Source organism: Notolepis coatsorum, assembly GCF_963971535.1.
Source record: "Notolepis coatsorum genome assembly, chromosome: 15".
Lineage (NCBI taxonomy): Eukaryota > Metazoa > Chordata > Actinopteri > Aulopiformes > Paralepididae > Notolepis > Notolepis coatsorum.
The window spans coordinates 67,930,464-67,957,886 of record NC_140179.1 but is presented as its reverse complement, the minus strand read 5'-3'; the positions used below and the strand labels follow the sequence as shown (position 1 = coordinate 67,957,886).

The window sequence follows — 27,423 nt, the reverse complement described above, 5'->3', positions numbered from 1 at the left end:
TTCAGATATAGCCTCCCTAAGTTCCTCTAGTGTAATAGGTGTATCTAACTGTTTAGCGTCTTCCTCTGAGAGTTTAGGTAGGTTAATTTGAACAAGAAATGTATCCATTTTATTATGATCGAAAACCACTTCTGATTTGTACAAGTTGGAGTAAAACTCTCTGAAAGTCTCGTCGATTTTTTTGGGGTCTGTAACAGGCCCTTGTTGGTCCTTAATAGTAGGGATATCAGCAAATTGTGCATTGGATCGTATCTTGATAGCTAGTAGGTGACTTGGTTTAGAGCCATGAAAATAATAATGTCGTCTTGTACTGCGTATTTGAAATTCAGATTGTTGTCTTAAAATGGAGTTAATCTCTTTTTTTAACACATTAATGTGTTAAAATGTGCTACACATTAATGTGTTAAAAAAGAGATTAACTCCATTTTAAGACAACAATCTGAATTTCAAATACGCAGTACAAGACAACATTATTATTTTCATGGCTCTAAACCAAGTCACCTTTGAGATAGGTCCATTGACCCGAGTAGTTGTGTTGTAAAGAAGAAAATAACGACGAGTGAAGCGTTTCCAGCTCTACCAATTTGGAATGCCGTTTCTTACGGAGGATGGATGCAAAGACCGTAGTGTTGTCCTTGATAAAACTCTTTAACTTAAATATATCCATCTATATTCACTCTACAAATTTGCCCCAAGGAACTATAAAGTCTGCCATATTGGATTTTCAGAAATTTGGGATTTTATGTCAAACACAATTTTGACAACTACCATATTTGTTGTGGAACATTATTAGATGAAGCTTATTAAAGTTAGTATAAGGATTGTTGATATCTTTTTTTTTTTTTTTTTTTTTTTTTTACTTTTCATGATATTAATTAACCAATGAACTTCAAGAAGGCGTGGCTCAGCACATAAATAGATGCAAGTTAACAACCGTTGGGCCAATCATCACCAAATAGACAGGATATGTCCAAATAACTACCCGAAACATACCCTAAAAAATACATTCAAATTGAACACTAGGGGGCACTACAAATGTACAGAAGGTGCGTGGAATAACAAACAATGTTTTAGAGCTAAATGGTGCATTTATATTGTGCTTTGTCCAAAGCACTTTACAATTTTTCTTCCTCACATTCACACACCGATGGCGGAGACAACCATGCAAAGTATAAACTGCACATTGGGAGCATTTAGGGGTTAAGTGTCTGCTCAAGGACACATCGACAAGCTGCCCGGGAGGAGCGGGAATCGAACCAGGAATCTTCCAACTACCAGATGACCGCTCTACCTCCTGAGCTACTGTCACCCCTTGTGAAAAGATGTGTACCCTGAATGTTAGCCCTGAATGTCTCAAAGCCCATGTCCTTTTCAGGGGAGCCGGGCTCCCCTTAGTTCCCGTGTAATTCAAACCCTGTGCTGCTGACGGTCATGCTGTTATCTATTTATTGATTCTGAATCCTCTGTCTGTCTGTCTGTCTGTCTGTCTGTCTGTCTGTCTGTCTGTCTGTCTGTCTGTCTGTCTGTCTGTCTGTCTGTCTGTCTGTCTGTCTGTCTGTCTGTCTGTCTGTCTGTCTGTCTGTCTGTCTGTCTGTCTGTCTGTCTGTCTGTCTGTCTGTCTGTCTGTGTCTGTCTGTCTGTCTGTCTGTCTGTCTGTCTGTCTGTCTGTCTGTCTGTCTGTCTGTCTGTCTGTCTGTCTGTCTGTCTGTCTGTGTCTGTGTCTGTGTCTGTGTGTGTCTCTCTCTCTCTCTCTCTCTCTCTCTCTCTGTGCGCATTTGTGTGTATGGTGGAGCGTTGGTGGTTTGAGTGGTGTTGAGAGTCTGCGGAGTACGCGTGAGTTTTTCTAACTTTTCTATCTTTATGTTGTTTGTCAAATTGTGAATTAGACTGTGGTTTATTTGACTGGTTGTGTGTTGATGGTGGGCTGGTAGCGTTGTCAGTGTTCGCTTGGGCAGCTGTCTGCTGTCACGGTGACATGGATTTCGCAAAGCTGACCAGAAGACCTGGTTTTAAGGTCTCGCCGGCATTTCCGTGTTCAGTGGAGGAATGTGGTCTCGCTGTTGCGAGGGTGGTGGGCGCTCCGGCCGTTAAATCTGCGGCAAGGATGAACGGGGGAGTCGTTTTCTTTGTGGATGATTTGATTAAAGTAAATCAACTGATAACGGACGGGTTGGTCATAAATGATACGTTTGTGTCTGTGATGCCGCTCACAACACCTGCGAAGAAGGTGACGCTGGCAAATGTTCCCCCGTTGGTAGGGGACGAGCTTATATTAAGGGAACTCACCAGGTTTGGGAAGATTGTATCTCCCTTAAAGAAGATGTCTTCAGGGTTTAAAGCACCTGAATTACAGCATGTGGTTTCTCACAGAAGGCAGACGTTCATTATTATGAACAAACGTGAGGACGAGTTGGATCTTAATTTTAAAGTAGTAATAGACGGGTTTGAGTATATTATTTTTGCGACGACACAGAACATGCGTTGTTTTGGGTGTGGAAGGGAGGGGCATCAAAGACAAGCGTGCCCTGGGGAGGGGCCAAGCAGGGGGGCAAATTATGGGAAGAGCGCAATGAAGAAAGGAAGAGCAGCTTGGGGTGTGAATCAAGGGGTTGAGGGGGGGGGGGGGTGGGGGAAGAGGGGGGGGGGGGAGACTTCTGAGAAGGTTATTGTACCAGATAGAAGTGATAAGGAAATGGAAGGAGTAGGAAAGGCTGGAGATGCAGTTCGAGGAAAAATTGGTGGGGATGAAAATGTGGGGGGGGGGGGGGGGTGGTAGAAGGGGCTTGTGTCAGCCAGGACACGTTAAATAGCCAGGAGAAGAGAACTGTTGAAGTACAAGGGACAGATGATGGGGATGAAAATGAGGGGGGGGGGGGGGTCGTGGTAGGAAGGATTACAGAGGATGGAAGTGAACATGGGGTGGCAAGTGGACCTGTTGAAGTACAAGGGATAGATGGTGATGGAAATGAGGGGGGGGGGGGGTCGTGGTAGGAAGGATTACAGAGGATGGAAGTGTACATGGGGTGGCTGTAGTTGATCTGCAGGGACAGGGTGGAGGGGCTGGTATCAGCGAGGATGAGATAAATGGGCAGGAGGAGGGTGGGACTGTTGAGGGAACAGGGTCAAAGGACTCAGTTGGGGGGGTCAGGGTGGAGGAAGTAGAGGATATTGACATGGAAGAGGGGGACGAAGAGATGAAGGTTGTTAGGCAGAAGAGGAAGTTAGAAGTAGTTGAGTTGTCAAGCTCTCAAGCTAAGAAGACAGGTGTGACGGAAGTACTCAGCAGTACACAGAGTACACAAGAGAGTACATGGTCGGAGATGTGCGCTGATGATGATGAGGAATATGAGAGCGATGAATCTGCAGCTACAGACAATGAGTGCTATTCATTGGAGGCAATGAAAATGTTTTTACAGATGACAAAAAACAGGATTGGGGTAGAGTTAGCACATTTCTTTCCAGATAAGGATTTTTTTATTTTGTCAGCAAGGAAAAATATGAGGTTTCAAGGAGATGGTCGTTTTGCTGAAACAGAGATATACAGGATGAGAAAACTTTTACAGAAGGTACAGCGGGACCTCAGTAAGGTGGAGGACGGAGTGGAATCAGTGTAGTTTTGTTGTTTTTTTGTTTTTTTGTTTACCTTTTTATTTCTAAATGAGAAGTGTTTTTAGAGTGGATTTTTCTTGTTTATTGTATGGGGCAAGGGACATGGAGAGAGTTTTTTTTTGCTCCCTGACCTCACTGATTTTCTTACCTCAGGTCCCAGTTTTAGGTATGTCTTTTTATCGTGTCAGTGAGGCGCTGCTGGGCATCGCCCAGGAAGCAGGTTATGATTTTTTTACAAATTGACGGGACTGGTGTGTTGTCACTTAGGGCTGGTCATTTCAAGGTGTCCCGCTACCGGGGCCAGGAGGCTGAGACATTTTTGATCATCTCGTATACTCTTATACATTTGTGGAACTATGTAAAGACTGGGATTATGGAGGATTTTCGTTTTCTGGAGGGCGGGTCGGGACACAAGGTTGAGGTCCAGTTTCTGTGGGATGAAACCATGTCCAGCAGAGACAGGAGCGGAGCGTATCGTTTCATGCCCGATGGGAAGGCCACGCCATACTCCTTCAGCAAACCTGTCATCAGAGTCACCAGGAGGGATGTTTTCTCTGCCGTCATTTTATGTTACCGGCACCTTTACCTTGTTCAAGGGTTGGAAGGTATGACTGTGGGGCTCAACACGTTCTACGCCGAACTAAACGGTTTCCAGATTCAGCCTCGGAGGATGATGGCCAAGCTGCCTTTGCTGGTTAATTTCTACCCTATGTTCGGAATGGGTTTCATCAGGGACTTGAGCTCTCGAATCAGTCTGCTCGATGGGAAGTCACTGGGGGCTGCCAGTCTCCGCACGGGGGAGCGGGAGGTGATGTTGGAGCGGCGTCTGAACCAGGAAGAAAAAGGAGGCCTCGGCCAGGGTGGCACGGGTAACAAACTGTCTAATAAGGATGTCGGTCCAGAGTGCATCTCGGTCCCCCTGCTCTGTTTTCAGCCCCTGACATCATCGATGCCATGTGATATACAACTGGTGAACGGTAGGAGCATACATGATAAGGCTGAAGGAGGAAGGTCAGCTGATGAGGCGGCCCTGTTTATCCTCGGGAAAGGCTTTGACTGGAGTCTGTCGAACACACACAAAGGCCTGATGTGTTGTACCACACGGGGAAAGGTGAAGCTAGAGACGCTCTTCTCAGAACTACAGTTTCTACAGTGCCTCTCCGGTGTCTCTCTCTCTGATGCACCCAGAACTTTAGATCACTTAGAGTTTTTTTTTCCCATGGGGGAAAATTCAAATGACAATTTTGTTTCAGTTTCAGCATTGTTGTCCCTAATTTTTTTTTTTTTGTTTTGTTTTTGTGTTTGTTTGTTTTGTTTTTTTGTTTGTTTTTTTGTTTTTTTTGTTGAGTTGTAGAGTATTTAAATTTTTGAATGGTTTATTGCATCATTTGTAGTTTTAGTAAAAAATAAAGTTTTTTATAAAATCAAATCTCTCTCTCTCTCTCTCTCTCTAGACTTGGGATGCGGGCCTAGCCACCACGGCCAGAGCCTGGTCCAGGAACTGTGATTTCTCTCACAACATCCATCTCGGGGACGTTGGTCGAATGCATCCCGTCTTTCCCTCCGTCGGGGAGAACATATGGGCAGGTTCCCCCCCGAACAGCTTCACCGTGAAACGTGCCATAGACAGATGGGTTGGCGAGAACACAAACTACACTTACAGCGACAACTTGTGCAGCGGTGTCTGCGGCCACTATACACAGGTGTGTGTGTGTGTGTGTGTGTGCCTGTGTTTATGTCTTTATGTCAAATGTGCTAAATGTGTCCTTTAAAGAGGTACTTCACCAAAAAACTATAGTGATTTTTTTTGCACATAATCTCACACATCCAAAAACTGTGTTAATTACAGCTCAATGAAATTATAAGCAGTCCCTATAATAAGACAATATATTGCTATTTTCTCGTATTGCTATCATTTCATGGTGCTGTAATCAACTCAACACAGGGATTCAATGTCCCCTATGACATCGCTGGTGGCCATATTAAAACTCATTTACTCTCAATAACCACCTAACTAAATTAATGTGTGCAACACTGTTTAGAGCTTTTGGATGTGCGTGAGATTATGTGCAAAATAAATCAGCATTGTTTTTTGGTGTAGTTCCCCTTTAACACATTGAGCTCCATATTTCATAATCTTTTGTATTGTAAGTGCAGTACTTTCTTTTGTCTAGGTTGTGTGGGCAACCAGTTACAAAGTTGGTTGTGCTGTCCAAATCTGCGCAAATCTTTTGCATACAAAAGCCATTTTTGTATGCAACTATGCCACACAGTAAGTTGAAAGACATCCACAATTATCCCTTATGATTGAGGAATCATCAAACACATTTTCTATAATAATATTTGCACTGCAGTGTATACTTTCTTTCTTAAAGTCCCCATGAAATGGCTAGCAGAATGCTATTTGATTATGCATATTTACGTATTTCCTGTAAAAACAGGAAGCTAGGGAGGGATTTGTTGCTAGGAGGGACTCGATTGGTGTTTACAGTAGCTACCCAATAGTGCTGAATATGTGTTATGTTACAGTCCACCCATTAGCTAGTAAGCTAACATTAGTAAGCTAATGTTAGCTAACGTTAGCTAGGAAGCTAACATTGAACATTGGTTTTATTAGGCAGAGTGCTCGCTTAGTTATGTGAAATAGCCTAGTAGTATCCTAAATAAGAATTGAAGTATACGTCTTTTCACAGGGGCAATATGGATGGAATACGGCCCTACAATGTAGGGAGTGCATGCAGTACATGCCTAGGTAAATGCCAAGCCGGGGTACTAGATGCAGCAAGAGACTCTGCCGTGAGTACTTTCCAGCACTTTTACACACAAACCCACGCACAACATATATTTTGTGGACCTATAGGGAGGTGTAGTGGTTACGTCATTGCTTTTTCGGACGGTCCACCATCTTGAAAACGCAATGTATTTCCCTATAGGGAGGTGTAGTCTGACGTCACTGGTTATTCCACCCGTATAGGGGATTTATCATTGGGAAAATGGATTATCGGCTATTGTAACAATTCTTGCCGCTATGAACATTGGCAAGCTTTCCATTTTTGCACAAAATGAGTTCCCTTAAAGCGTTTTTGGTTGAAACAAAGGTAGTTATAAGGTTTTTAATTTTGACGTAAAAAATAACTACATATACCACAGCCTGTTGTTCAGTACGCTATGCTATTGGTGGGATCATCCCTATGTTCCCCGGGTCCTATGTTCCCCGGGTTCTATGTTCCCCGCTTTGATTGATTAATAGATTGAACATTTTATAAATTTTTATTATTTTATTATTTATTAATGTCCGCCTTGTTTCGAACGGTTAAGCTTAGGCCCTCTTTCGAACTGGTAAAGGTTAGAGTTTGGAATCAGGGCTGGTGGTCTAAAATGTTCAATCAATCACTCAATCAAAGCGGGGAACATAGAACCCGGGGAACATAGGACCCGGGGAACATAGACATGCTCCCCTATAGGTCTGTTAGGCTGTCGCCTTATCCCTGTCACGGGTCATAGTACCAAGCTAGCTAGCTAACGTTAACGTTACCCTGCTAATGCTATTACGTAGCATTATGTCTACTGTCGTGAACATTTTAAATCGGGGCATGTAGAGGAGTTTCGGGAACGAGTAAAATGTGCAGGTCCTCTTCTCAGACCTGTGGGGCAAACACTGCACACGCATCATGCCGGTTAGCAAGCTAGCTAGCTACATGTCACGGCATGTTGATACGATAGTAGCCCCTTTCGTGACTGATTGATTGATTGATTGAAAACTTTATTAACATATTGCAGAATTTTCAATTTTCAATACATACAATTGTTAAGGGGATGCAGACCAGAGAAAGACTTTCGTCTTGTTTACATCAGGGTCCCCCATTTTCAATTCATCGTAACATATATGACATACATGACATACAGATAGACAGTACTGCTACATCTATACATTTATGACATACCAGATTTGCAATTACAGTACTGTTTGTGATACAAAAAGAGTCCAGAAAAAAAAAGAGTATATACATTTGACGTAGAAACTGTACATTGGATTGGGTAGGTGGGGGTGGGGGGGACTGTACATTGGAGGTGGTTGGGTGGGGGGGGGGGGGGGGGGGGGGTTGGGTAGGAGTGGGGGGGGGGGGGGTTGGGTAGGAGGGGTGGGTGGGGGACACTGTACAACTGTACAAACAAAACTGTACATTGGATTATTGACAAGACCATACTTGGTAATTTACTGTACATTGGAGGGGGTTGTGTTCGGACATTTACAGGGGCCAGTTTCGAGTTGCAGTCTCCCTTAGGTGTTTTTTGAGAGTGTTTTTGAAAGTGGGTAGTGATTCACATTCCTTTACAGCTTTGGGTAGGGCGTTCCACATTGATGTGGCATAATTGCGAAACGTGTTTAGTCCCTTGTTTGAGCCGAATCTGGGTTTAACATGATTTGTGGAGCTCCCTCTGGTGTTGTGATCGTGGTATTCACTGACCTTTGGGAAGTATTTTGTCATGTACATGGGTACCTTGGTCGTGTAGTGTATCTTGTAGACCAGGCCCATTGCAAGTTGCTGTACTCTGTCGTCTACTCTAAGCCATCCTAGGTTGTCAAAGTGGGCAGGGGTGAGGTGGGTTCTAGGAGTAAGGTCAAGCAGTAGTCTGACCAGTTTGTTTTGAGATGTTTGTAATTTTGTTTTTAGCGCCTTTGAGGTGCTTTGGTACCATGAGGTGCAAGCATAGTCGTAGTACCCTTGAATGAGCAGCTAGAGTCTTCAGGGTATTCTTGTTTACCAGTGAGGAGATCCGGTACAAGAATCGAGTTCGTTGGTTGACTTTTTTTATTACATTGGATGCCATTTTGTCACAGGAAAGATTTGCCTCTAGGATGGAACCCAGGTAGGTGCATCACAGTGACTGAACTCAAACTAGAAAGAAACAGACTAAGAAATGACGTAAACTCCATGATCAAAACTGCTAAAAAAAATTTCATCAATGACAAAACCGAGGAAAACAAAAATAAACCACGTGAACTTTGGAAATTACTCAACAATCAACTAGGCTGCAGTAAAAAACTCAAAACCAGGTTCTCAAACATAAACATAAAGACGGACAACACGCTCATCACAGACAAGCTGGATGTAGCCAATTACTTAAACACTTTCTTCACAAACATAGCCACAACACTGGTAAACAAACTACCCTCCCACTCAGGGCAGTATGGGGTAGAACACATAGTAGCATACTACAAGAACCTAGGCGTCCACAAAGACGACTTCAAACTGGAAATAGTAACTACTGATGAGGTACTCAAAAAACTGAGCGCCCTCCAACCAAACAAGGCCACTGGCCATGACAACATCCCCTCCAAATTCCTCAGAGACTCAGCAGCAGCCATCACCCCAGTCATCACACACATAATAAACCTCTCCATAAAACAGGGACACGTCCCCAAGGACTTCAAAATTGCGAGAGTAACACCCCTGCACAAAAAGGGCAGCAAATTAGACCCGGGTAACTACCGCCCTGTTTCTATCCTTACATCCATCTCGAAAGTCATGGAAAAAATAGTATACGAACAGATCGAAAAGTACCTCGCGGAAAAAAATCTAATCTACGAATTCCAATCTGGCTTCAGAACATCCCACTCCACTGACACATGCCTTCTCTACTTGAACGACCACATCAAACAAGAGGTGGACGCGGGCAAATACTGCGGCATGGTCATGCTGGACCTACAAAAGGCCTTCGACACTGTCAATCACACCATTCTGATTGACAAGCTAAAAGCAATTGGTTTTGATAGTTTATCAGTGAGCTGGATACAATCCTACCTGGAGGGGAGGGAACAGATGGTGGAAGTAAACGGTACACTATCCCCCCCCCTCACAGTGAGCTGTGGTGTTCCACAAGGAAGCATACTAGGACCGCTACTATTCCTAATTTATGCAAATGACATGTCGTCAGCTTGTGACTGCAACTTGTTCCTGTTTGCGGACGACTCAGCCCTGCTGGTCTCTGACAAGAACAAGTTACAGGTTGAAAAAGCCCTCAGCTCGGAACTAGGCAAAATCTGCATATGGCTCGCCGACAACAAACTATCATTACACATGGGCAAAACAGAGTCCATTCTCTTCGGTTCAAATAACAAACTCAGCAAGACCGACGGCTTCTCGGTTACAGTGGGTGACAATATTATCACAAGGAAAGATGAAATTACCTACCTGGGTTCCATCCTAGAGGCTAATCTTTCCTGTGACAAAATGGCATCCAATGTAATAAAAAAAGTCAACCAACGAACGCGATTCTTGTACCGGATCTCCTCTCTGGTAAACAAGAATACCCTGAAGACTCTAGCAGGAGCACTCATTCAAGGGTACTACGATTATGCTTGCACCTCATGGTACCAAAGCACCTCAAAGGCACTAAAAAACAAATTACAAACATCTCAAAACAAGCTAGTCAGACTACTACTTGACCTGACTCCTAGAACCCACCTCACCCCTGCCCACTTTGACAACCTAGGATGGCTTAGAGTAGACGACAGAGTACAGCAACTTGCAATGGGCCTGGTCTACAAGATACACTACGCGACCAAGGTACCCATGTACATGTCAAAATACTTCCCAAAGGTCAGTGAATACCACGATCACAACACCAGAGGGAGCTCCACAAATCATGTAAAACCCAGATTCGGATCAAACAAGGGACTAAACACGTTTCGCAATTATGCCACATCAATGTGGAACGCCCTGCCTAAAGCTGTAAAGGAATGTGAATCACTACCCACCTTCAAAAACACTCTCAAAAAACACCTACGTGAGACTGCAATTCGAAACTGGCCCCTACAAATGTCCTAACCTAGTTGTACAGTAAATGACCAAGTAAGGCTTTGTCAATATTCAAATGTACAGTGTAAAATGTGTGTGTGTCCCCTTCCCAACCCCCCCCCCCCCCCCCCCCCACCTCCAATGTACAGCCCTCACCCAACCCACCCAACCCCACCCCACCCAACCAACCTCCTCCAATGTACAGTTTCTATGCCAAATGTATATACACTCCTTTTCTGGACACTTTTGTATCACAAACAGTACTGTATTTGCAAATCTGATATGTCATAAATGTATAGATGTAGCAGTACTGTCTATCTGTATGTCATGTATGTCATATATGTTATGATGAATTGAAAATGGGGGACCCTGATGTAAACAAGTCGAAAGTCTTTCTCTGGTCTGCATCCCCTTAACAATTGTATGTATTGAGCTGTACTGTACTGTACCCATTCTGCAATCTGTTAATAAACTTTTCAATCAATCAATCAATCAATCAAACTCGGTGCATCACAGTCACGAAAGGGGCTACCACGATAGCTAACTAATGTTACAAGCTCAAAAACCTTATAACTACTACTACTGTCGTGTCCATAAGTTCCCTGGCAGAATACTTTGTTTGTGAGGACAAACGTATACAAAGAGGAGAGAACCATTTTAAATCGGAGCATGTTAGAGTTTCGGGAATGCTGGCTAGCAAGCTAGCTAGCTACTAACGTCATGTAAAAAACAAAATTTATAAACTATACACAATATGCAACAAAACAATGATTTACATTAGTATTACAGTGATTTAATATGCAGCGAAATAACATTATATGATTTAAAATATAAACAAATATGGTAATGTGATTGTTGCTTTTAAAAATGGTGGTTGGCTTTAGAGATTAATGGTTATGACCACCAGAGAGATACTAGCCACAGATTCAGGGTCAGTTATTTTCCCATTGTACGAATTGTTAAGCTTATGGAATGTAAGGGAAATCTGATCCTTGGTCTGTGACTAAAGCCAGGCGTCTACGCTGTGGTGACGTCAGTCAGCAGCGCCAAATAGCAGTGTAGTTTCCCAGCGAACGAAAACATAAACGTTGTTATTTTGCTACCTTTACGATTAATTGCGAATATTTTCATGTTGAGATATAGTGGATGAATACGCACAGAAAGGTACACCATGCCAACGTTAATGCTTTATTTCTCTAAAACGAGCCGATTTAGAAATGGTCAATGGGGAAATACATGGAGTGGAACAGAGGGTGGAACAGGAAAAAACGAAGATGACGTAACCACTACACCCTATTGCCCATTTCTAAATAGTCTAATTTGAAACAAATAAAGCATGAACATTTGCATGGTGTACCTTTCTGTGCGTATTCATCCACAATCTATAGCTCAACATGAAAATAGTCGCAATTAATCGTAAAGAAAATATCGCCAAATTAAATTTCAACCAAAAATGCTTAAACAATAATGTTAGTGATAGAAGGGAACTAATTTTGTGCAAAAATGGAAAGATTTCCAATGTTCATGAGCAGGGGCGGGGCTAGGGGGTGGCTACTTGGGCTCAAGCCCCGAATGTTTTCTGAAAAGCCCCGAATCTATTTTCAAAAAAAAGAAGAAAAAAAAGATCATTGTTACATGAAAATATGTTTGCACCAGATTTAGCAGAAGCTAATTTCCATCTGTAGTCTATCCAGCTGCTAACTGTATTTGAGTGAGTTAAGTCTTGGTGTTATGGTAGACTCAGACCTAAGCTTTAAATCACAATCAACAAGTTGACAAAAACATAATTCTTCCACCTTAGAAACATAGCTTTTGAGATATGTGATAACACAGGCTGCCGGCATGTCTTTATGAATGGAAATATCGAATAAAAGAAACAACGATGAAAACCCGACTATACTCTGGTTTTCGGGGGTCCTGCCGCTCAACGTTCGGCGAGTTAACCCTAGATCTTAGATCCTAATATGAAAAACGATGTGATTTAATGTTCTATGTCTTACCTTGACTTTGTCTATTTTACTGCTATCTATTTTATGCTTTATGTCTGCACTTTATGCATTGCTCTTGATCTGCCAATGTTGTGCTCATTTTATGCCTGTCTTTTTGTACTGCTGTGAAGCACTTTGAGCTGCAATTCTTGTATGAAAGGTGCTATACAAACACAGTGTATTATTATTATTATTATTATTATTATTATTATTATTATTATTATTATTATTATTATTATTATTATTATTATTATTATTATTATTATTATTATTATTATTATTATTATTATTATTATTATTATTATTATTATTATTATTATTATCATTATTATTATAAATTATTATAGTTTGCTTCATTAATTAAAGGGTGTGAATTTAAGTGTTCTCTAGTGCCTTTTGTCTGCTTTAAGGTGGTGGTATAAGTTAAAGGTTGTGGTGTCGAAGTAAGCCCCGGATCTCCTACAATCCTAAATCCGCCCCTGTTCATGAGGCAGAATTGTTACAATAGCCGATAATCCATTTTCCCAATGATAAATCCCTATACGGGTGGACCTCGCGGGCGGTCCAAAGTGACGTCAGACTACACCTCCCTATTATTGGCGGTAACCTGGCCAATAAATATAGATGAAGGCATGAGCCTAGCCAGATACAGGATTCAACAGACGGATACGGAGATAGCCTTCATAGTTATTTAACAAGGAGGGAATAAAATGCAATGACACGAACATGGAGTTACTAGGCCATAAGGTGAACCCCGTTTTTGTTTCATCTCGTTCCCACCATGAGCAACTACGAATTTGTCACTCTGGGTGAAAGATCTATTGGGAATAAAAAGTTCGGTAACACTTTATAATAACACTCAGTTATAAGACCTTTATAAGGTAATTGTAGATAATGAACTAATCATGAACAAACCATTTATATACATTCATAAATTATTATTAAATCATTATCAACATTATTTGTACTTGATTTGTTCATCATTAAATAATGTTGTTGTGTAGTAAGTAACACATGGATATGAAAAAACTACTATACCTCCATTTATTTGTTCATGTTCAACAAATGATTTGTAAAACAATCTTAAAAGATCTATAAATCATTTGCAGATGTTATCGTCAGTTTGAATGGAAGCTAGATACACGTTATACATTAGCAGAGCCAAGGAATTATTTTGTGCTGCCCCACGCTTTTAATATGAGCAGGCTAAACCTTTTTTTGTTGGTAAATCTATATATTCCACCATTTCCGACCTATAACTTATTGTCCTATATTTTGTGTAGATGTAACGGAGGTCCGTGAGTATATCCACAGTCACAGAAACAGGTGTGTTGAGAAGTGACTGTGGCAGTAAGCGGGCTGCGAGTTAAACTCACTTCCTCATAACAGGGTTAATAGACGCATAGGTACGGTACCCAGAGGTGAATTCACTTCTTAGTGCAGCGGTCTATGTCGTCGCCTGCAGAGCGGGAGACCCCAGTTCGACTCTCCCTCGGGACATCAGCATTTAATACACAACGCAGAGGAGTTCGATACGATCTGTCACACTGGTGCCGTGACCCGGATGTCCTGAGGTGACGTGAGTTTAGGGAGGTGAGTGTAACGGAGGTCCGTGAGTATATCCACAGTCACAGAAACAGGTGTGTTGAGATGTGACTGTGGCAGTAAGCGGGCTTCGAGTTAAACTCACTTCCTCATAACAGGGTTAATAGACACATAGGTACGGTACCCAGAGTTGAATTCACTTCTTAGTGCAGCGGTCTATGTCGTCGCCCCAGTTCGACTCTCCCTCGGGACATCAGCATTTAATACACAATGCAGAGGAGTCCGATACGATCTGTCACATAGACGTACTTGATGTGGTTGGACCATTCCTCATTCCTGTGAATGCAGTTGCTGGCTGGCTAATCCTGTGCACTCAGTATAATAATGTATGTAGTATGTGGGCCGACGTGTATGCTACATGAGGGTAATAATTATTTGTATTTTTAGGCTGTATAGGTGCCGATACAGCCTGAAAATACTAATAATTATTACCCTCATGTCATCATCGCATACCGCAATATACTGAGCACACATTAGGAACAAACACATAATTCAAATGTAACGTTAGCGCCCACCACATCAAGTACGTCTACTACACAAAATATAGGAGTTGTAGGTCGGAAATTATGGAATAGATTTACCAACAAAAAAGGTGATGAAAAAGTCAACAAATAATTAACTGTATTAGACATTTACACTATGGGTGCCGGCCAGAAATCCGGAAAATGACTGTGGATTGCCAGCGCTATTTGTCTATGGAGAAATTCCCCTTCTTTGCAGGGCTATAACTTTTTAAATTCTATTGCTACATTGCCATTATTAGGGCCCATTCAAAGTCCTATATGTATTGTTCATTGTGTAGCAACGTTAAACTTTTTCATTCACATATTCATAGTAAAGTATGGTCTAATGTATAAGTATGTTTTCATCTCTTTCTGCAGCTTTCTCCAGAACGTGATATATAGCCCCAAATGCATTATATTGATGATGAAATACAGTTTGATGGCAATCGGGGCGATATAAAAAATTTCAATTGGACGTACTTCTAGAATGATCTACGTATGATCTGATGATGACCGGATGGGCGGGGGATCGTTTATAATTCCGTGGGCAGCGTTATATCATTCATCTAGTGTGGGTGATATGTTCATCATAACAGTTTATATGGAATACGATCAAAAATAACGCTGAATCTTACCGTATCCTCCTCGCGCCGTTGGGCGATGAGCGTGGAACAGTCATTTACCTATTATGGTATGTAGAAATATCGGGTCCATTTCCAGCTTGTATAATAGTATATATGTCCAAATCATGTTGTTTATCGAGTTATTGGCAATCGATCGCTATGTATTGTGTCGAGATCGAGTCCCGGTAGCCAAACAGAGTGCCCGGAAGTAATACGGCCGACCAGCACAACCTCCATAGCACTTCCTGTTTGGCGATTGCGCCGATCGGCCACCAGATGGCGCTCCTGAACCGCCAGAGAGCTCAGTGGGTCCTCCTGGTGGATCTCAGGCCAGCGGAGGGGAAATATGAATCCGATCGCAGATTTTTGAAATATTGATATAAGGACGCTGTAAAGCGTCCTCCGGCAACTTGAGCATGGCCGGGAATGACGCTTTTAAGCGTTTTCCGGCAGTCAAAGTGAATAGTCTTCACTTTATATTAGGGCACACAATAGCATCTGCAAATGATTTATAGATGTTTTATGAATGTCCTAACAAATAATTTGTTAAACATGACCACTGACTATTGAATGGCAATTTTGTGAATTTTGCCCATTCCTACCGTTTTGCGAATTATTTATTTTTAAAGACATGTTTACATGAGACTTTGCATCACAACACGTCATCGCCTCTTTTACATCAATGTTAGTAGGCTATAATCGATTACGTTCCATCACTGCATCGATGCAGAATCCGCATCGCAATGCATCTTAGAATCGAGAAATGTCCACATCCCTACCAAGCACGGGCCAGCACTAGCTTGAATGTTTCTCTTGAGTGTAATTGTAATAAAGCAGGCATCATCCAAGTCTGCAAGGCACAATGTTGAATTAAATTAATTAATAAATAAATAGAATAAACAGAAAGTTATTTCCAAATACAAAAGAGTGTGCTTTGGAGTTTATTGAAGACTTGGGTAGGGTAATGGGTAGAGCATGGCCTTAACTCATTCAGCGCCAATCACGAGTATAGTCGGGTTAACTCGCCATCGCTTGAGCGTCAATCACGAGTATAGTCGGGTTTTGGTCGTTATTTATTTTATTAGAGATATCCATTCATTTTCATCCATCCAGCCTGATGTTATCGTTGGGAATGGGTCTGAGCTTGCAAAAGGGCAAATACCGCCCCCTACGCCTTCCGGCTGGTATTGCACTTCACTGGGAATGGTATCGTTTTTTTTCCTGGGACGATCCAAGCCGTGCGGTGTGGTTTAAATAATCAGGCGAGGTAACCTGATTTCAACGATACATCTGCGACGCTGCCCACCCCCCCCCCCCTCATATGCAATGCTGTTGAACGTGGCACGGACCTCCAAGCCCAGTACTTCAAATGGCGATCAAATAATTGGATTATTTCTTTTGCATTACATCAGATACAAGGTAAGAACATTATATATAAATTTGATCGTTGATCTGATATGTGTTTCTACCCCGATCGACGCTGTGTCTGTGTGTGTATGTGTGGTTGTTTTCCATTGGGTGCAGGAGGTGGGGGGGGGGGGGGGGCGTGCTACGAGGGCCATTTCATGTATGCACGAGGAAGGACAATAATGATGATCTAGCGTTGATTTCAGGAAGATTCGATAATCAGCCGAAAAATGACAACGTATTTTGTGTATTCCACTAAAGGGCTATTATCGTGTCTTTCTCTGGAATCACTAGAAATCACCAAAACTATACTCGTATTCAAAGCGGTATAAAACGGAAATGTACAGATGAAAAAACAATCCGTTCTGTACATGTTGACTGCAAGCAACTGACTGATAATCGACGAATGTATTAGACCCATAGCCATAATTTAAGATATATTTTAAGCCTCGCAAATCTCCCACTCCTCCCATTGATTAAAGCGGTGGCGCTCTAGCGCCCTCTGGCGCACTTAAGCGTGGCGGTCAATGAGTTAACACACTGCCAGGGTTAGTAATTTAATTCCCACGGACGCCATCCATGCTAAAAATGGATTTAGGATGAAAGCATCCATCAAATGGCATACTATACGTCATCCAAATGTTTTTGATCTTTTTGCAGAAAACCACGCACGAGACCCAGAGCAAAGTAAGTATGGACCAAGTATAGTCCAAATGTAGGCACATGTCGGTGCCAGCTATTATGTATCTGTGTATTATGACCATAAAAGTTACCATCAGTATATTATCTGTGTATTATGACCATATAGCAGCTACTATCATTGTATTAATAATCTGTATTATGGAATAGTGACCAGAGGCGAAGTATTACGAGAGGATTCTCCACTTCCCTCACATTGTTGCAATGTTTAAAATACTAGAATTTGTATGGGCACTGATTTCCTTCAACATAGATAAAATAAATTAGACTTGATGGCACTGGTTTCACCTGCTATTTTTGTCAAAAGATTTACATTTGGCGAACAGAGTTTCCATAGTAGTTGAGTAGAAACACAATGCAAGGCAAACTAGAGACAGTCTAGTTATCTTATTATTATTACTACTACTATTGTTTTATTGCACAATCGTAGCGGGCATGATGGCCAACCACATTTCACTGTATGCCCTGGTATGTATGTGATGAATAAACTCTTGAATCTTGACATTTGCAGGACAGGAGGCACACTATAACATTTACCGCAAATCGTCACACATCCACTGAAAGAAATACAGATACAAATATTGATCTTTTAAGAACAGATTTGTTTCAAATGAAATGATTCAATGTATATTTCTTTTCGCCAGCTGGACAAGACTAAAACGGAACAAACTCAATAGACCTACAACTTTTGTTAGTTAGTTTGGGATACATGCATTTTACGGCTTATGCTTAAGGTTCCCAGAGTTTGTACTGAATTAGGAAGATCTGCTTTTAGCTTCTGTGCCCCTGACATAATAATATAATAACTTTATTTGTATAGCACTTTTCATACAGAGGTTGCAGTTCAAAGTGCTTCACAACAGTAAAAAATACAGACATAAGCTAGCATAAAAAAGATAGACAGGTAGCAATGGTAAATCACAGTGTTTCACATTAGGATCTAGCATCCCAATAGGCTCTCTATTTACTGTTTCATTCAGTAATACAAATAATAAAAATAGTTTAAAATGATTCAGTTTAAAAATAGTCTAAAAATTATAAAATAGAACGGACATACAACAGGGTATTTAACATACAACAGAGCAGTGCATTTACAGTAGTCTAACCGGCTAGATATGAATGCATGAATTCGCTTCTCAGCATCGTTCTGATTAATAAATGGTTGTACTTTTGCTATATTTCTGAGATGGAAGAACGATGTTTTCGTCACTTTGCTAATATGAGAATTGAAGTTCAGTTCTGAATCTATGATAACCCGAGACTAGTGACCTCAGATTTTATCCAAGGGGTTAGTCCTCCCAGGTTCTTTATTAACGTTTCTTTTTTAGTTTTGGGGCCGATAATTAGAATTTCAGTTTTGTTCTCGTTTAGTTTCAGGAAGTTCTTACTCATCCATTTATTTATTGCCAGTAAGCAGTCTGTAATGGAGCTAATCGCTGTATAATTTGGTTCAGCAGATATGTACAGTTGTGTATCATCCGCATAGCTATGGAAATCTACATTATGTTCTCTGATGATATCACCCAGCGGTAACATGTAAAGGGAGAAGAGTAAAGGACCTAAGCAACTCCCTTGTGCAACTCCATAGTTGTTGTTGTATATATCAGACATGTGATCTCCTAGTTTAACATAGAATTTCCTCCCTCTGATGTATGTTTTAAACCAGCCTAGCACATGTTCTGAGAAACCGACAAGGTTTTCAAGACGATCGATTAGAATATCGTGATCGTGATCAAATGCTGCACTGAGATCTAGCAGGATAAGGATGGAGATCTTATTCTCGTCAGAGTTTAGCCTGAGGTCACTGATTATTTTGGTGAGGGCAGTTTCAGTGCTATGATATTTTCTGAAACCTGACTGAAATTCTTCTAAGATGTTGTTTTCTTCAAGAAAGGAATTTATTTGAACTGAAACTATCTTTTCAAGTACTTCACTAATGAATGGTAGGTTGGATATTGGACGATAATTTGCCATTACATTACTATCCAAGTTAGGTTTTTTTAGTAATGGCTAAAAAACATGTGACATGTGGAATGTTGTGCAAAGCACTTTAAAACTCAATACTCCAGTATTCATTGGTCAGTTTACAGGGTATCTGCAGGTTTCAACAAAATGTAAGACATTTTTAATACCACGTAAGAGCTCAGTTTAATATTTAAAAAAATATATATATTTCATATTATTTCATCTCCCCCACCCCCCACCCCCCCCCCCCCCCTCAAAATGCAATACAAATTCAATGCAAATGAAATTTAAGACCTTAAATTAAATGTATTAATTTAATACTTTTTAATACCCCGGAGATACGCTACGGTTTAAAGTTATAAACCATTTCACCTCAGTCTGTAGTTGTTTTAATACATTTAAATTGTTTAATTGATTTTTCTGTTTCCATATAATTTTTGTATTATACCTCTCGATTGTAGATGAGAGCTTGCTCTCAATGATCGAGATTAAATACATGTTTCAGTTGTTTTCCATTTACAATTTTATCAAATGTTCTCCCATGTCTAGTTTTAGTTTTCTATAATACAATTAATGAGCACCATCCGACCCTCTGTACCAGGTTACAACAATTGGACCCCGGACTGGGACCCCGCCCTATCTACCTGTGGCCCCTCCTGTCTGGCTGTGCTGGTAATCCGGCCCTTGGCCCTACTCCTCACCTTCATCGCTGCCTATGGAGTGCACCGCGTTTGCCCTAGCGTCTTCTGCTACGAGTGACTTCAGTGTTTTGCCATACATTGGTTTATTTGAGGCGACCCACCACAAATAGATTGCCCAAACTGGATACAACACACATCTTACCTTGCATGTAGTCCTTTCTGTTTTTACGTGTGCCAACTTGCTACCACCACAAATAATCGTGTGCTATAGATACAATAATTATGTTCATGTTTTTTCTTTTTTAAATTATACACCCACAGCTTTTAGAAAGGTGCTAAATAAAAAATATTGCTTGCCCCCCACCCCATACCACTCAATAAATGATTGATTAATGAATTGATCATTTTAATATGTTTTGTGGGTCCAAAATGCATCTTGTTTACATGTTGCAGGCATGTATACCCCAACTACTTCCCATTTCCCCACGTGGAATGCACCCGATTGGATAAATGACATGCTGGTGCTCTAGTGTGACATCTCCTTTTACGCACGGTTCGGTGCAAACAGTGGCGACGCTAGCTCACCGGCTAACAACGTCACTGACGCGCCGGCTGTCGTGGAGGGGGGGGGGGGGCACTCTCTCAGTGACAGAACACAGTGTGAGACGAGCATTTATGCGGGTCAACACCAGAAAGACAGCTGGCCCAGATGGGATACAGGACGTATAAGTCCTGTGCTAACCAGCTAGCCCCAGTGTTCACCACCATATTTAATCTATCCCTGGCTGAGTCCGTGGTACCTGCCTGCTTCAAGGTGTCCACTATAATACCGGTACCAAAGAAATCCTCCCCAACAGGTCTTAATAACTACAGACCGGTGGCACTCACCTCTGTGGTCATGAAATGTTTTGAGAGGCTGGAAAAATGCTAATTATATCTCTTTTATCGTAAAACCGCAAGGAAATGACTAAATCCAGATTCAATCCTGCCATTGGAAAGAGGAGCCTTTTCCCTATCCATAGATGTATGATTTGGCCATAATAAGGTCAAGTTCGAGGTCAAATATGAATTTATAATTAAAATCGATTATCATTTATTACTGTATCTACAAATTACTGTATCTACAAATCTGTTTAATCAGATTCCCTTTATTCATTTGCTTAGATGTTATTTTACACTTGATCTCAAGAAGGTGCTGAATGAGCGGTCAGGGGGCGTAGCAGAGATTGTGCTCGTCACCAATGCAAGAGGCTGCGGTCTCGACTCCCGGAGAGTCAGCATTGCCTTGGCTTGGGCTGATCGCTATACTAACTCGTTTGGCTGAGTTAGGGGGAGGGAAGCCGTGGGTGGGTCCTGGGCGTTGTGGACAGCGACCCCTACAGTTCGGTCGGGGCGCCTGCACAGCGAGGGTAGGATCTGGAGAAAGGTAGTGTGACCTTCCACACATTACACTCTCCCGGTGAGAATCTGCGCTGCCAGGCTGGCTGCCGGCTGGCTGCACATGTGTCGGAGGAAAACATGTGACAGTCTCCGGCCTCCCGGACCAACAGTAGGGGGGTGCGCAAAAAACAACCAGGAAGGGGGTTGGGAATTGGCATAACGACTAACAGTGGGATGGGAGAAAAATCGGAAAAAGGAGGGGGGAAAAGATTAAAAAAAAAATAAATAAATAAAAAGGTGCTGAATGAGCTCAGCTTGCTTGTAACATGGTGTTATTCACCGGCAGATGCAAAAATAAATCATAATTTATATTCTCCCTTTTTTCATTACAATTTACTCAAGCCTAGTAACAGACACAATATTTCTGACACTGGAAATACATACCCCCAGGTCCCTAGATGTTCCTAGATACCAAGAGCATGCAAATTGGCCTTGTAGAAGTGGAGTAATCTTCCATTTACTTAGGCATGTACCTTTAGGCGAGATTTCTGAAAATAGGGCTACAGCTTAACAGGTTAAGGATTACATTTGTGCCTCCCTCCCCAGTGATATGGACCCTTTGTGGTTTGCATACAGGCCAAACAGGTCCACTGACGATGCGGTCTCTCAAGTACTACACAGCACCCTCTCTCACCTAGACTGCCAGAAGGGGGGCTATGTGAGACTGTTGTTCATTGACTATAGCTCAGCGTTCAACACCATAGTCCCCACCAGACTGGTGGACAAGCTGATCGAGCTGGGTCTGAGCTCCGCTCTGAGCGCCTGGATACTGGACTTTGAGTGAAAGGCCCCAGGCGGTCAGGGTGGGGGGTCAGACCTCCAACACCATCACCCTGAGTATCGGGTCCCCCCAGGGCTGTGTTCCGAGCCCCCTGCTGTATTCACTATACACACATGATTGTGTGGCCAAGTTCAGCTCCAACTCCATAGTGAAGTTTGCGGACGACAGAGGTGGTGGGACTGATCTCTGACAACGACGAGAAGGCCTACCGGGAGGAGGTTGATGTACTGGAACGCTGGTGTCAGGACAACAGCCTGCTCCTGAACATTGGTAAAACCAAGGAGCTGATCGTGGATTTTAGGAGAAGACAGCAGGGGACACACACACCACTGAGGATAAACGGGGCTACCGTGGACAGGGTGAGCAGCTTCAAGTACCTGAGCAGCGCCTCTACCACCTGAGACAGTTAAGGAAGTTCAGAGTATCGGGGAAGATACTCCAGACCTTCTACTACAGGGGCGGCTTTGGCTCAGGGGTAGAGCGGGTCGTCCAATGATCTAAGGGTTGGTGGTTCGAATCCCGCTCAAGCCCATGTCCATCCCATCGCCGTTGTGTCCTTGGGCAAGACACTTAACCTACTTGCCTCGTATGAATGTGTATGCATGTGAATGAATGTTGGTGGTGTAGGCGATGATTATTCGCCACGCTTCCGTGAGTCTGCCTCAGGGCAGCTCTGGCTGCAATTGTAGCTTACCACCACCAGTATGACTGTGTATGAATGAATAATGGACTCTGTGAAGCGCTCTGGGTGTCATGAAGAGCGCTATATAAATCCAAGCCATTATTATTATTATTACTCCGGAGCTGTAGAGAGCATCTTGACTGGAAACATCACAGCCTGGTGTGGAAACAGCAAGGTACAGGACAAGAAGGCCCTACAGAGAGTGGTGCGCTCAGCAGAGCGTACTACGGGTATTGCACTACCACCCCTGCAGGACTTATATAACAAGAAGTGCAAATCCAGAGCCTGCAGAATAATGAAAGACCCTCACCACCCCAACAACAGCCTGTTCAAGCTGCTGAGGTCAGGCAAACACCTGCGAGGACAGAGAGACTTCAGCTCAGCTTCTTCCCCCAGGCCATCAGTCTTGAACACTGAACTCTCCACACACAAGCACACATGAGCACACACACTGTATACGCTCACACACTAACAGTCACTTTAGCATGAACACACACACATGCTGTACATGCTCACACTCAACGGTCACTTTACACAATGGAAAGGTCACTAAAAAAAAAAAAAAAAAAAGAGAACGGGAGTGGTTCTTGTATAGTAAACAGATGGATATAGTCAAGTCAAGTCAAGTCAAGAGTTTTAATTGTCACGGCATACAAGTATACAATGCGGGTGGTCTTGCCCGCAACAATGTGCAATACAGTGGTACAACATATAATAGAATCCAATAAAAAAAAAAAACATTGTGCAATAAACAGGTAACAGGTAACATGGTGTGACATCTCGGTATCTGTACATAGTTATTTACAGAGCATATAGGACATGCTAGGTAGCTTTGGTAGTGCAATACACTGTTCCCGTTATACTAATTTAAAGTGGCCTTTCCTTTTGGCCATAAGTGTGCGTGTGTGCGGCATGAGTGTGTGCCCGCTCATGTTAAAGTGGCTGCTAGTGTGTGAGCGTGCACAGCGTGCGTGTTGTGTGTGTGCTCATGTGTGCTTATGTGTGGATAGTTCAGTGTTCTGTGGTACTCAATGTTCATTGTTCAGGGCTCTGATGGCCTGGGGGAAGAAGCTAAGCCTAAGCCTCTCTGTCCTAGTAGCTGGGGTTCGCAGGCGTCTGCCTGACCTCAGCAGCTGGAACAGGCTGTAGTTGGGGTGGTGGGGGTCTTTCATTATTCTGCAGGCTCTGGATCTGCACCTTTTGTTGTATAGAACCTGCAGGGGAGGTAGTGCAATACCCGTGGTACGCTCGGTTGAGCGCACCACTCTCTGTAGGGCCTTCTTGTCCTGTGCCGTGCTGTTTCCATACCAGGCAGTGATGTTTCCGGTCAAGATGCTCTCTACAGCCCCTGAGTAGAAGGACTGGAGTATCTTCCCCGATACTCTGAACTTCCTTAACTGTCTCAGGTGGTAGAGGCGCTGTTTCGCCTTCTTTACTACTGTGTCTATGTGTGTTGACCATGTCAGATCCTCTGAGATGTGGACCCCCAGGTACTTAAAGCTAGCATAAGGAAACATAGTATAACTGTAGATTGTATAGTAGTGTACATAAGTCCCAGTGCCAGCAGCATCACACCTGGACAAGAGGCAGGGGAACTATGTGAGAATGCTATTCATCGACTACAGCTCAGCATTCAATACCATAGTCCCCTCCAAACTCACAGCCAAGCTCAGGGACCTGGGATTGAACTATGACCTCTGCCAGTGGGTCTTGGACTTTCTGACGGGTAGACCCCAGGTGGTGAGAGCAGGCAACTGCACCTCCTCATCCATCACCCTCAACATAGGGGCCCCCCAGGGCTGTGTTCTGAGTCCCCTCCTCTACTCCCTGTACATACATGACTGTGTGGCTCAGCGGAACAGCAACACAATCATCAAATTTGCTGACGACACAGTAGTGGTGGGCCTGATCTCTGCAATCGACGAGAGGGCCTACCTGGAAGAGGTCAAGGTCCTGGCGGGATGGTGCCAGGAGAACAGCCTCTCCCTGAACGTCAGCAAAACAAAGGAGATGATTGTGGACTTTAGGAGGTCGGGGGTCAGGGACTACAGCCCCCTCAGCATCGACGGGGCACCGGTTGAGAGAGTGAACAGTTTCAAGTACCTCGGAGTCCACATATCCGAGGACTTGACATGGACCACACACATTGACAGTGTTGTGAAGAAGGCACGACAACGCCTCTACTTCCTCAGGCGCCTAAGGAAGTTCCAAGTCAGTCAGAAGATCCTTAAGAACTTCTACTCATGTACAATAGAGAGCATCCTGACTGGCAATATCACCTCCTGGTTTGGGAATAGCACCGCACAAGACCATAGCAGACTACAGAGAGTGGCACGTTCAGCCGAACGCACAATTGGAGGGGGGCTTCCCACTCTCCAGAACATTTACAACAAGCGGTGCAGGGGTAAGGCTAAGAGAATCATCAAGGACTCCAGCCACCCAAACAACTGCCTCTTTGAACTGCTGCGGTCAGGCAAGCGATACCGGAGTCTCATGGCAAGCACAGAAAGACTCAGAAGAAGCGGTCAGGTGGCGTAGCGGAGATTGCGTTCGTCACCAACCCCGGAGACGCTGGATTTGCCTGTTCGAATCCAGCTCACAGCTCCGGGGTTGTCACCAGCTTGGCTGGCCGTTCACACTAATACAATTGGCAGTATTAGAGGGTGGGAGAAGCTGGCAGGGTGGGTCCGGGTCGTTGTAAACAGCGACTCCTACAGTTCGGTCGGGGCGCCTGCTAAGCGCGGATAGGATCTAAGGGCGGTAGTGTGATCCTTCCACACGTTACAAGCTCTCAGTGAGAGTCCGCGCTGCCAGGTGAAAAGAAGCGGTTGATTGGCTAGATGTGTGTCGGAGGAAGCACGTGATAGCCTCCACTCTCCCAGACCGACTGTGGGGGGTAAGTGCGCAGCGACCAGGAAGGGGATTGGGAATTGGCATAATGACTAACATTGGGATGGGAGAAAATCAGAGGAGGAAAAAGATTAAAAAAAATTAAAACTCAGAAGAAGCTTCTATCCGCAGGCCATCAGATTGCTCAACGAACAATAACACTATGCAACAACCATCAAATGCACTCACAACACACACATCCACACGCACACACTCACTTTAAACAAACAACACACTGCAGCACCCACTCTCCACACTTTAGAACACCTAAACACACTTTATATTTATTGGTAAAGGATTTGCACTACAACCCATACCTCAGTACACCTTACTGTAAATTGTACCTCATCCCATTTTTGCACTATATAGTATATTGTATGGTAACTCAGTTACCATACTGCATTGAACATTGTACATATGTATATACTGAACACTGTGTCTGCGTACGTGACTTCTATTTTTACATGCTATACTATTTTATTTCATACTTTTGTCTAGCAGTCTCTGGAGCATAACAGAAAGAAGCATTTTGTATAAAAGTATTCTGTACTTCTGTATGACAACTATTAACACTTTGGGTGCCATGGGTTAAATTCATGATATACCATAGATTGCCAGCTCTATTTGTCTATGGAGAAGTACCCCTTCTTTGCATGGCTATAACTTTTTTAATTCTATTGCTACATTGCCATTATTAGGGCCCATTCAAAGTCCTATATGTATTGTTCATTGTGTAGCAACGTTAAACTTTTTCATTCACTTATTCATAGTAAAGTATGGTCTAATGTATAAGTATGTTTTCATCTCTTTCTGCAGCTTTCTCCAGAACGTGTCCTATAGCCCCAAATGCATTATATTGATGATGAAATACAGTTTGATGGCAATCGGGGCGATATAAAAAATTTCAATTGGACGTACTTCTAGAATAATCTACGTATGATATGATGACCGGATGGGCGGGGGATCGTTTATAATTCCGTGGGCAGCGTTATATCATTCATCTAGTGTGGGTCATATGTTCATCATAACAGTTTATATGGAACACGTTCAAAAATAACGCTGAATCTTACCGGATCTTCCTCGCGCCGTTGGACGATCAGCGTGGTGTAGACCGTTTTCGATTATGGGATGTTTATCCTGATGAACCATTTCCAGCTTGTATAATACTATATACGTCCAAATCATGTTGTTTATCGAGTTATTGGCAATGGATCGCTATATATTGTGACGAGCCAGAGTGCCGGTAGCCAAACCAAGTGCCCGGAAGTAATATGGCCGACCAGCACAACCTTCACAGCACTTCCTGTTTGGCGATTGTGCCGATGGGCCACCAGATGGCGCTCCTGAACCGCCAGAGAGCTCAGTGGGTCCTCCTGGTGGATCTCAGGCCAGCGGAGGGGAAATATGAATCCGATCACAGATATTTGAAATATTGATATTAAAGACGTTTCCCGGCACCCAAAGTGTTAAAGAAACTTGAAACTCATCCGTAGCCAACATTGTATTGCACTATCGCAGGACTTTAGCATGTCTAACCATGCTTTTTGTAAACTTTATGTACATTATACCTGTTATGTCTTATTCTTATTACTTGTATTATTGCACAAATGTCTTATTCTCATTACTTGTATTATTGCACAATCTCTGCGGGCATGACCCCCCGCATTTCACTGTATGCTTGTATGCCGTGACAAATAAAACTCTTGACTAGTGGCAGAATGTTATCTATAGCACCTTTAATTCCATATATATTTATGTATAAATTATACGATTTGGTCACATGATACA

At 42.8% G+C, this 27,423-nt stretch overlaps 1 protein-coding gene and 1 long non-coding RNA gene across 2 annotated transcripts in view; one reads left to right on the top strand and one right to left on the bottom strand.

Annotated features, from left to right (window-relative positions):
- Positions 1-19,987, top strand: part of glipr1a (GLI pathogenesis-related 1a) — a 37,133-nt gene extending 17,146 nt beyond the window's left edge. Inside the window, exons 2-6 of the mRNA XM_084331141.1 lie at positions 5,064-5,312; positions 5,784-5,881; positions 6,303-6,405; positions 17,199-17,225; positions 19,804-19,987. Of these exons, the coding sequence (XP_084187267.1) occupies positions 5,064-5,312; positions 5,784-5,881; positions 6,303-6,405; positions 17,199-17,225; positions 19,804-19,878 (552 nt within the window). The 3' untranslated portion in view covers positions 19,879-19,987. The remainder of the gene's footprint in view (positions 1-5,063; positions 5,313-5,783; positions 5,882-6,302; positions 6,406-17,198; positions 17,226-19,803) is intronic.
- LOC311242191 overlaps positions 1-26,886 on the bottom strand; it is a 97,267-nt gene extending 70,381 nt beyond the window's left edge. The window contains exon 1 of the long non-coding RNA XR_014620596.1: positions 26,706-26,886. This is a non-coding gene — a long non-coding RNA (uncharacterized lncRNA). The remainder of the gene's footprint in view (positions 1-26,705) is intronic.
- Between the last annotated feature and the right edge of the window lie 537 nt (positions 26,887-27,423).